Source organism: Rhea pennata, chromosome 14 (assembly GCF_028389875.1).
Source record: "Rhea pennata isolate bPtePen1 chromosome 14, bPtePen1.pri, whole genome shotgun sequence".
NCBI classification, from domain to species: domain Eukaryota; kingdom Metazoa; phylum Chordata; class Aves; order Rheiformes; family Rheidae; genus Rhea; species Rhea pennata.
In genome coordinates this window covers 14,291,046-14,301,661 of record NC_084676.1, presented here as the reverse complement: position 1 = coordinate 14,301,661, position 10,616 = coordinate 14,291,046, and the positions used below count along the sequence as shown (strand labels likewise).

At 40.5% G+C, this 10,616-nt stretch overlaps 1 protein-coding gene across 1 annotated transcript; it reads left to right on the top strand.

Annotated features, from left to right (window-relative positions):
- The first annotated feature begins 359 nt into the window (after window positions 1–359).
- On the top strand, window positions 360–7,622 carry C14H5orf47 (chromosome 14 C5orf47 homolog). Its single transcript, XM_062587719.1, has 5 exons — window positions 360–603; window positions 2,055–2,143; window positions 3,610–3,712; window positions 6,441–6,490; window positions 7,556–7,622. The coding sequence occupies exons 1-5, from the start codon at window positions 360–362 to the stop codon at window positions 7,580–7,582; spliced, it is 513 nt and encodes a 170-aa protein (XP_062443703.1). The 3' UTR covers window positions 7,583–7,622.
- The last annotated feature ends 2,994 nt before the right edge of the window (window positions 7,623–10,616 follow it).

Below are 10,616 nucleotides of genomic sequence, written 5' to 3'. Positions count from 1 at the left end.
GCTGTATTAATAATATGCCTCAAAGAGGTCAATATATGGCTGCAGGCCGAGGGCCGCGTACTTTGTGCTAAAGCTTAAGCAAGGCCGAGTGCAGCCCTGGGCAGTTTTTTGACAGAGCAGCGACTGAGAAGGTGCTCGAGGCAGGGGCACCGAAGCAGAGGTCCCTCTCGAAGGGCTGCAAGTTTTGAGGCGAACTCTACGGCCGGCTCCTGTCCCGCGGGCGGCCGGTCACGGCTGTTTCTGCCTCTTTCGCCCCCGAGCTGCGAGGCGGCGGCGAGGAGGGTCGGTGCCCACAGGCACCGCCGCGCCGCTCCTCCTCGCAGCGCCGCCCGGGCGCCGCCCTGCCCTGCTGCCCCAAAATGGAGCCCGGCTCTGGCCTGTGCCGGCCCCGCGTGCCGCTCGTTTACCTCAACAGCTTCGGCGCCCACCGCTGCGGCACCGTCATCCGCTACGGCCGCTGCGCGGGCGCCGGAGCCCCGAGGCGGAGCGGCGAGGCGAGGCGCCCCGAGGTGGAGCCGCCCCCGCCGGCGAGCAGGGCCCGGCACCCGCCGCGGGCGGCGCGGAGCGGCGGCGATGGCGCCCAGCCCGCGGGCCCCCGCCGCGGTACGAGCCGGGGGCTCCGGGGAGCTCGAGTGGCCTCCCGGCACGGGGGGCGGCGGGGGTGAACCCGAGGGCCCCGGCGGGCGGCGAGGGGCGCCATTTTCCTGTGGCGCATCGCGCTGTTCGTGCGGCCCTGTCGTGGTCGCCTCGGGGTGAACGCTGCACACTTAATTTACCGGGAACAACTGGACCGGCATTTAGGCAGGGTTTCAAGGAAAGATGTTACATTCTTGGGGGGAAAGAGGGGTGAAAAATTCATTATTTTTTGCCCCAAACTCTCACGTTGCAGTGTCTCCATGCTGTAAGGCAAGGCAGCTCTGGGCTCTTTAGCCTTCCTCTGTCCTTTCCAAAGCAATCAAAAAACAGTAAGGCCAAAAATAAAATGCATCCTCCGGAGCGGCTTTATTCCACGCTAAACTTCAGAGTCCTTTCTGCCATTTCCCACTGGATTCCCACCTAACCGCAGTGCCGCTGTACTTTTTGGTCCCTCTTTGCAAGAGCCTAAACGTGTTCGGTAATTTTCTTTCTTCGTGACTGGGACCAAACAAAGTTGGGCTGGGCATGGGTGTGGGTGCCTTTTTTTTGTTTGTTTGTTTTTAATCGATCAAAAAAATTAGGCAGTTTTCCACTAGTTACAGTCTATTATGAAACACAGTTCTGCTGCCTGAGATGTAGTGGAGTGAAGATGGGGAACATGACCTGGCTCCTGGAGAAGACATGAGGTTGCCAGCCAGAAACGCAGGGGAGGGTGATCCTGATTTTTACCAGCTCAGTGATCTTGAGATATTAGGATTCTTTTGGCTTTTTTTTTTTTTCGCTTGCAAAAGTGATTTTTCTCAGGATGACAAAGTGAACTGCTACAGGAGTTTGTCATTAAAAGCACCAGTTCTGCTGATTTAACCTCTAATGTAAGCGATGCAGGCCTGTGGCAGTTGGTTGCTCAAGTGGTAGGATGTGTGGCACAGCCCCCTCGCACGGGTGGCCAAGGTGCTGGGGTGGCCTGGAGGACACCATTTTCCTGAAATCATTCTGTAGGAGGGAACCAGTCCAAGAGTTTGGCCTGGCCTTCTTGCTTCTGCTTTTTTGTGCTGCTAGAAGCGATTCATCTGATTTCTTGCTTCAGCAAGTCACCATTTCCTCTTTAGCTCAGACAAGATAGTAGTAGTTACCCGACTGAGGGGAGAAAAGAGGGAATTATCAAATGGTTGTATTGCCCAGAAGCCCAACGTCTTTGCTTTTGGTTGCTGTACTGGTTTTAAATCTGTTTTGTGAAGCATAAGAGGAACTGGTTTTAATGGAGAAAACAAGCAAGATGATGGTCAGCACCATGTGAGGACTGGTATTTTGTAACCTGCTGGGAGAAATAAATACCTCTTTGGAAGATGGGACATCTATAGCTTCCTCGGGAATATAGGGTAAATGCTCAGGATATGCTTTCTAAACTCTCTTCTTAGGTGACCGTCGAGAGGATAAAGCTGACACCTTTGATTTCCCCTTCCCTTCAAGAAATGTTGATAAGGCAATGAAACGAAAGAAGCAAAAGGTATAAAACATGAGAGTTGAATGAGCTGCCTTTGCATCTATGAAAATAGTTTCCCACTTGTCCTTTGTGTGTGAGAGCATGAGGGAGATTAAAAGATTGAATTGGTAGTCTGTTACTGAAAACCTTACCTACAGGAAAGAAAAATGGGATTACTTTCCATCTCTTGGGTCTTTAAAACCCTGGCTCTCATTCAATAAAGCACTTAAGTATGTGCTTACCTTGAAGAGTGAGAGTGTTCTATTGACTTAAAGCATGTACTGAAATGCTTCGCTGGATTGGGGCCAGAGAGCTCCACACCTTGCTGGGTGAAACCCAGCAAGGCAAAACTCTGCTGCTTCTCTTTCTCATCTGATTATTTTGAACAAAGAAAGTCTACAGGTTACAAATAAGCAAAGGACAAAATAATGGGTATTATCACTGTGCTAGTAGCAATATGAAATTACCATTTCATAAAAGTATTTCTGTTCCTTTTCAGTAGTTCAACAAATGTTTGAAATTTAAAAAGGCACATTTATTAAAACAGTAACTCATTATGAGCTTTTGTAATGTGTGAAGTACAAGTAATCAGCTAGACTATAATATAGAAATGTCACAGATACTTGGTTTAAAACTAGCAAAATACTACTGACTTCAGAGGAACAGCTAATAACATACTATAATATTGCTCTTCTAGTTCATTAAATAGTCTTCAAAAAGAATGAGGAGTATGTATTACATTTTAGCAATAAATGTCCGTGAGAAAGGAGTCTTTTAGATTTAAACTAGTTTCACGGATGGGGTCTGGCAAAAGTCGTAATGTTAGCATGTTAACAGCCATTTATATTTATTAGTCTGTCTCTCTATCTGAATGCCTTTTCCTTTGCCAATAGTCCCAGTTTAAAGTTTATCATGACAAAAGTTTAAAATGTGCCAGCTATAGATGGAGATTTATGCCTCTAAAATAAAGGTCATCAATGTCTTTAAGACAGATACTGATTTCCTATCAAGCAGCCTCGGTCATTGCTGAGTTGGAATCTGAGCACTAGGTTTGAATTGTGCTCCCGTGGAGGGATTAGGCAGGAAAGTTTTTGGTCCTGGAAAAAGTGAGCACTTTTGTATTATTCTTATTTTTACTCTTTCTGGATGACTTTAAAGAACATTTAGTAGCTCTACGCAAGTTTTTACATAGCTAAAAAAAGTCCTGGGTAAACAAGAGTGCTAGATGAGAAAGGAAGAGGAGGGCTCATGGAAAACTATGGAATAATTCATGATTTTTGTCTTCTATATAAAGGTGATTCTTCCAATATATCCCTCTTCCACTGTTCATCCTCTTCTTCTTACCTCCCTCCTCCACCCCAGAAGCTCTTATGAAAAAAAAATTGGATTTCAAAGTCATCCTCGTGCATTCAAAGTTCTGTTCTATAGGAGATGTCTTAATACAAACGTTTTTACATGCTTCATTGAGAAAGTTCAATTTTATCTTTTAGTCTAAAGTCTGGCTTAGAGTCTGGAAAGTAATTTCAAAAATGCTTGAGGAAAATGAGAAGTTCAGAAGTCGACTGTTGGCTTGCCGTCAGTGTGATGGAGAAGGTAGGTAATGAACTGATAATGTTTTATTTTATTAGAGAAAGCAAGTACTTTGACTTAAGATCCCTAGGTTTAAGCTCCATTAAGTTGTTTGGTTTGGGTAATATGCTTTACAATTCACAAATCATGGAGTTCATTGCATACCTTAAACACTTCTAGCCATATTTGAACAGCTCTTGTGCTCCATTGAGAGTCTTGTAGAAAGTATATTAGTTGGCAGGAAGGGGTGGTAGAAGTGTTTGCTGTAGTCTGTAACATGAACATAAAAGACTCTGAAAATATCTGCAAGTTTTTCTGAACATATGAAATATGCAATTAAACTATTATTCACAGACTAATCTAAGGCAGTACTTGGATGAATAATGATTTTTTTCACATTGGGAAATTGGAAAATAGTGTTTGGTTTCATTCAGCCAATAAATAAATTAGATGCTCCCCAAAGGTAGCTGTAATATAATTTAACATAACCATCAAACATGTCCTCATATTGTGCCTGAATACAGCTATTTCATTACTGGAAAATGGCTTGGGAATTAAAACTGGTGCTCTGCAATGAGACAGCTTCAATTAGAGATATTGTAGTTGCTGTACAATTTAAGATAATACAGTGTATGCTTAGAAATATAAATGGAATTTCTGGCATCACAATGTGATTAGTTTTTAGGGAAGAAAATATACTAATCCATTAAGAGATAAGTTAAAATGGCATCTTCACCCCTCAGTGCTTCTGCTTAGCTTGCATTGCTGTGTTAGTAGAAGCTTTGCACAGGTATGCATGTTAAGATATATACCAAAATGTATGTAAATCATTGCCAGTACTTATTTTAGTAAAAGTTTGTATGTTGCATACAGATTAGACTTCCACATACACAATAAGAAAATATTCCCTCAAAAATGTTTATTATAAGAACAAAAGAAGTGCAATTCTGGTTCAGAATGGGAATCTGTCTACTCCATTAGCCTGTGACCAAGAGTGGATGTTATTGGAATAACAGAAGAGGGGAAGTACAGAATTATTCTTCCCTGGGTACTCCCCTCAGCTTTTGATAGTGAAAGCTCCACTGACTTTCTGAAATCAGAGGTTTTATCCAGCCCGCTGTTCATTAGCTTCCAAAAGTCTTGTCCTGAAGTTATTTCTCTAATTTTCTGTTTAGCCCATTTATACTTTTATCCTCCACAACTTGTTACAACAATATATCCCACAATTTATATATTATGTGGAAAAGCACTTTTTTTCTGTTTAAGACTGCTACCCAGTTAATTCTAGTATTGTAGGATGCTTAGTATTAATTATCTGCTATTCATAATCTTGATACTAGTCATGATTCAATTGGCCTCTGTCATATTTCTACTCAGTTTTCTCTCTCTCAAGCTGAGAAGATTGTGTATAGTAACCCTTCCTTCATACAGAAACTGTTTCCCAGCTCTGCTAATCTTTCTTACTTTTTTCATCAATTACAGTGCTACCTGATTCTATATATTGTTCATAGTTCATTGATATTATGGCTTATTTGTTCTCATTAATGGAAGATAGCAAATGTTGGCAGCTCTGACGCTGTATCTGATTCACGCCTGTACAAGTAAGTTCCTATGAAATCTAAGAATGACACACGGGTCAGACATGAACTTTTTCCTCCTGAGCTACTCCTTTCCTGCCAGGCCAGAGGAGGTTTGCCTGGTGGCGTCTTTCTTCCCGGTAGTCACTTAGGTCTTTTTCCTCCATAAGCCTGTTGCAGAGGCCACTGTAAAACTGTGCTTCACTACCTTTTTAAAGGTTTGATCTAACACCTTTAATATACTTTTCCCCACAGCTGAGGTCATTGTGGAAGTTTGTGTGCACAGCCATTAATGTAGATATAGGATTTAGCATTTCCTGAAGAACATTCTTCCTGGTTTTTCTTTTGTCTACTTGCTTTTAAAGAAAAGGAGAACAGAAGCTAAGGAGGAGTAGAAACTTTTAATAGGTGATTGCCTTTGAAATTTCAAATTCTTGTGAAAAAGCCAAGAATTCTGTTGGTATAAGATCTCCTTGGTGGGTTTCCCATCTTAACATAGTAGCTGCTAATCTACTTTTCTCTTTGTTATGGATATGCAGTGTGCTGCTTTGTCAAGCTTGTATTTATCTCAAGATTGAATGGACAAGACTTGTTCACATTTCCTCTACTCATTTCTTTTTGTCATCTGGGGGGATGGAAGGGATGGGGAAGGGAAGATAGAACAGTATTATCTCTGTTTGTAATTCTACTGACTTGAAAAAAATCACCCAAACAAAAACACCCAAGCACTTGTTCTATCCTCAGTCTAATTGTTACTCATTTTTCAGGAGCTTTAATTGAGAATCTGCTATAAAGTTCTATTTATTTGAAAAGCATCAACTCTAATATCTTCTTTCTAATTAGCAGAATTTAAACAACATCACATCAAGGAGCTATCTTCCATTAATCTGAATTTTTTAATTAAACAAGAAGCAAATGGAATAATTCTCACAGACATTTAGATATGAGTCAGCAAATCTGAATTAACTGGCTTCAGTTTTTCATTTTTTTTACTAGATTTTTAGAGCTAGAAAATAAATGCTGCACTTTATTGACCCTATAAATAGTTTTCTTGAGAGACAAAAATCTACTTGAGTTCTAATGCTACCTATTTAATTCCTAGAAAGCTACAGTTAAGATTAGGTTCAGTATGACTGAAAAATGGTGACATACCTGTATATGCTATTCTTCCACAGGCAGTGCTATGAAGCAGAGTTCGCAGAATGAGGCATCCTACCTGGACAGGGTATGCATGTAGTCCATTAACTGCCAAGCACACTTAAATGATACAATTAGTTAAATGATAAAATAATCAAAATAAAAAGATGCACAAGTATTGTTTAATATTATAAATAAGTAACAATCATCTTCAGTTTTATTAACATTGGGCTCAAACATTTTTCAAGCTCTCAGTCATGTCTGGGAAGCAGCAGTGCGCTGTCCTCAGCAGGAAGGGCTGTGTGCATTCCCAGGGCTGGGAGGTGGATTTTGCCCTTTCAAAGCCATAGTCCCTGTTCCTGCACTTCAGATCTCTCTGTGTGTTTGTGTGCACGTTGTGTATGTACTGATGACTCTTCCCATTTCATTGTAGCCTACTTCTGCTACTAGAGCTGTTTGTTGCTCTGATCTCCATAGCTTGTTAATGACTTTTTGGCTAGAGTGCGGGAGCGAATCATCATACACTTTCTCTTCTTTACCCCCAGACGATTACTCGCATGTTAAGAAACTTGGGTTAGTGCGCTTGAAGTATGGTATTTCCTGACATACACACATTTTGTATCTCCCTTCAGCAGATACTAGAGCACAAGTGCAGATGCCAGAATACCACAGTATTTAGGAATCATTTCATTTACCAGCTTTATGATCAAATGATTTTATTTTAGCTTTATGAATGTAGGACATTCTTCTATGATCGAGAGTGGTATTGGTATCTGGTACAAAGAGCACAACTTTATCAGCATAAATATATGTAGCTCTGCTCTGAGAAGAGTCTGAGCTCTTCTGGGAAGAGCATGTCTGGGAAGTACGTGCATAATATCTTGGAGCAAAGTTTAAAGCTGCCTTTATGTTTAGATACTATGGAAGCTCCCCTTGAGCTCTGAACTGGCTACATGAAGTGATTTCATGTACATAGATGTGGCCTGTGCATGGGCGGTCTAGAAATGTGATATGTACCCTATTGAACTAAATCGTTCTGTGATAGTCTAACATATAACCTGAAGAATTTGGAGAGTATTTGTTTGGCACACTTTGTATCTGACTTTTTTATATTACAGAGAATGTACCACTTCTGTCTGCTTTCTTCCTCTAGGAGGAGTCCATCTTTGGCTGGGTGTAGCAAGAAAACAAAGGAAGACTGAATATGACAAATAAAAAAGTAGTGATATTTTGTCTTTTGATCTAGTTCTTACTGACGTCACTGGCAAGATTACAAGTGATTTCAGTGAACACTGGATTAGGTCCTCTGTTTTTTCTTTGGTGTATGTGTTTCTACTGTTTAAGAGGTTTGATTTTAACATGGTTTAAATGTCTCTGTTGTGAGATATTTATTTGAAGTCATTAAATCTCATATTTCACTTAGATAATAGTTTTAGAAGGTTTTTTAATGAGCGTGATGCTGTGACAGTTTGTTTGCAAAAGAGTAGAGATTCACATTCGGTGTTGGCTGTGCATCATACTGTTTTGTAGCTTGTCAGAATCGTAAACAAACATAAATTCAGTAAAGTAGAACTCCACATAAAATATGTAGAAACATTCTTATTCTTACTGATTTGAATAATTTTGATTTTACTACATTTAAATAATATGCAATTGCTTTTCTGTTCTTTCAACCATTTATACATGAATCTCAGCAAGTATTTTGAATATGAAAACAGGTGAATGTTTTCTATCAATCATTCACTCTGAAACACATGATGATATCACAATCAGAACATATTGTTTATCTAGCTGACTTTAATACCATGATATAATTTTCTTCCCTTGTGGAGTTTCATATTTAGACTTTAGATTGACTGTTAAATCCTTTTAAACCAGTAAATTCTTAAAAGGAACTTGAAGACCATATAAAAATAATATGTATATGGGTTTCATCTCTATAGACAAAACATTCACCTGTGACAATTAGACATTCTTTTTTTCAGTGAAAGTATGGTTTTCTCATTTTATAATGTCTTAGTGTTTGCAGATATAATAACTGGAATTTCAGAGTTCTGAGCTTTAATAACATGCTAGTGATTATGTCATTAAGCAACAAAACATTTGAAAGGGTTTAATCTGTTTTCTTAATAGTAAAACTGCAAATGTAAGTGAAATGTGCCTTTTTTATGAGAACTCAGACATCAAAGTTCTCTGATTTGTGTTTGAGTAATATTTGGATTTTACTTGAAATAACTGACATTTCAGCTTGCAAAAGGAAATGAGAAAGCAAAGTTATTACATCAAGATGTGATCATTTTTCTGACAGAGCAAAAATGTTGTAGTTCTTTACTTTTTACAAAATACATGTTTGAAGTCACATATATATGCATATTTTTAATAAAGGAGATGATCTCCCTGTTCCCACAGTTCTACCATTGTAATGTTTTCATGGAGAGTGTTCAGTGTACAACCCTAGATTATAATTTCTAGAGCTGCTGCTCTAATTTTCTTTGAAAACTATAGTTTTCTTGAAAACTATATGTAGCTTTAGAAACTATAGTTTCTAGTTTTATTGAAAACTGTAGCTGCAGTTGATACCTTTATGGCACAGATTTAAGGGGCCCTGGAAACCTATGATTTCTTCCATGTGTATAATTCATCCTTTTAAAGGATAGTGAGGTACATCAAACTAAAGCTCTGAATGAAATGTACCCAACTTATTAAGAATCTTTTGATAAATATAGATTGATGCCTTCAGGGCCATTTTAAAAGGAAGAAATCATAACTGTGGACCTAGATCATCCCTATCCTTACATTGCTTGTAATCTGAGAAGTCTGTACAGGTTGGTTGTCAATAGCTGCCTGAGTTATTTGATAATGTCCTACTTGCATGCTGCAGCCCCTTTGTGTGTGTGTGAATAACCAGAAGGTGCAAGGGCAGACTCAGGCCCTAGGAAGAAGATTCAATCTTTTACTGGTCGTATGTGTGGGAGTGGAGTGATGCCAGCTTCTGCTTCGTGTGTTAGGGGTCACTGAGGTGAGATAGTCTAGCCACAGCATTGTCCAACTTTGGTGATTTTGCTAGGTTTTACAGGGGCACAGAGAAGTCTGGGCTGATGGGCTGTACTGCTGCTTCTCCATGCAGGTAGGAGGATCCTACTGTAGAAGCAAAAGCAAGTGTCATACTGCCCTGCTATTGTTCCTAGGCAGCAGTGTTGTTCTTTTACATGCTTCAACCTGCATAGCAGTTACCTGAAGATTTTAATAACAAATTTCACTTGAAGTGTGAACCGAAGAGGATGTGTCAATGTAGTGGTTGTACTCTGTCTTTGCAGCCTTTTTCTCAATCGTAATTTGCCTTTCCACGTAGAACACAAACTCTAGCATATTTTAAAAGTTTGGAAAATAGTTTGGAGCTCAACCCTTAAACCAGTTGTCAGGCGAACTAAGGAAGTATATTGTGGTATAGAGGTGGGAGTGAGCAGCCAGGGCATGCGGAACGACTGAAGACTTTGCTGCTGAATTCTTCTTCCCAGCAAATGTTAGTGTCTGTCACTTGTCTCAGGATCTTGTAGTTGGTCTGAGTTAGTGTTACTTTGTACCATGTTTTCCTGAATACAAATGACTCTGTGTGAAGTTGAGCAGTGGAGAGTAAGCCTTTCTTTTTGTATTCCTTATTAGTGCTAGTTAGAAATTTACTGATATAAAACAAAGCTAAAATGGAAAAAAAATGTATCTGCTGTTCTGTGTGAAAGTTGTCCGATTTGGTAAGTTCTTGCCATATTGAGCACTGTGGTTTTCAGGGCACTCTTCCTGGCAGGTCAGCCCAGGAGATGCAGCCTCCTCTATCTTGGAGTAGTCTGTCCGATGGTGCTGAGGATTTGTCCAGGGCTTGCAGTCTTGAAACTCCAGCCTGTTTTGTTAGGCTAGCACTTCCAAACTGCTGTAAAAGCCTGAAAGTCCTGGGAGCCTGAACTTTATTTAGGTGATTGCCATGTCTAGAAGCACTAAGAATCTCTGCAGGAGCCAAGACTGCTGGAGCTCCCACCTCTCTGATGTGGAGACTTTGGGACAGGTTTCTGGTGGCAGTCCTTAGTGGCAAGGCTGCACGGGAGCCAAAGGGGCTTGGGAGCTCCCACAGCCACTGTGCAGAGCTGATGCTCATAGATGTGGCTGCTGTTGTCAGAGACAGTGTTGCTGATTAGCTGCGGGTTTGGGAACTTAGGATCGTG

Bases quoted from the DNA above. Each gene is read 5' to 3' on its own strand.
- C14H5orf47 (XM_062587719.1), top strand. From the start codon at position 360: ATGGAGCCCGGCTCTGGCCTGTGCCGGCCCCGCGTGCCGCTCGTTTAC. The intron at 604-2,054 runs GTACGAGCCGGG...CTCTCTTCTTAG, and splicing joins GCCCGCGGGCCCCCGCCGCG to GTGACCGTCGAGAGGATAAA. The intron at 2,144-3,609 runs GTATAAAACATG...TTTATCTTTTAG, and splicing joins TGAAACGAAAGAAGCAAAAG to TCTAAAGTCTGGCTTAGAGT.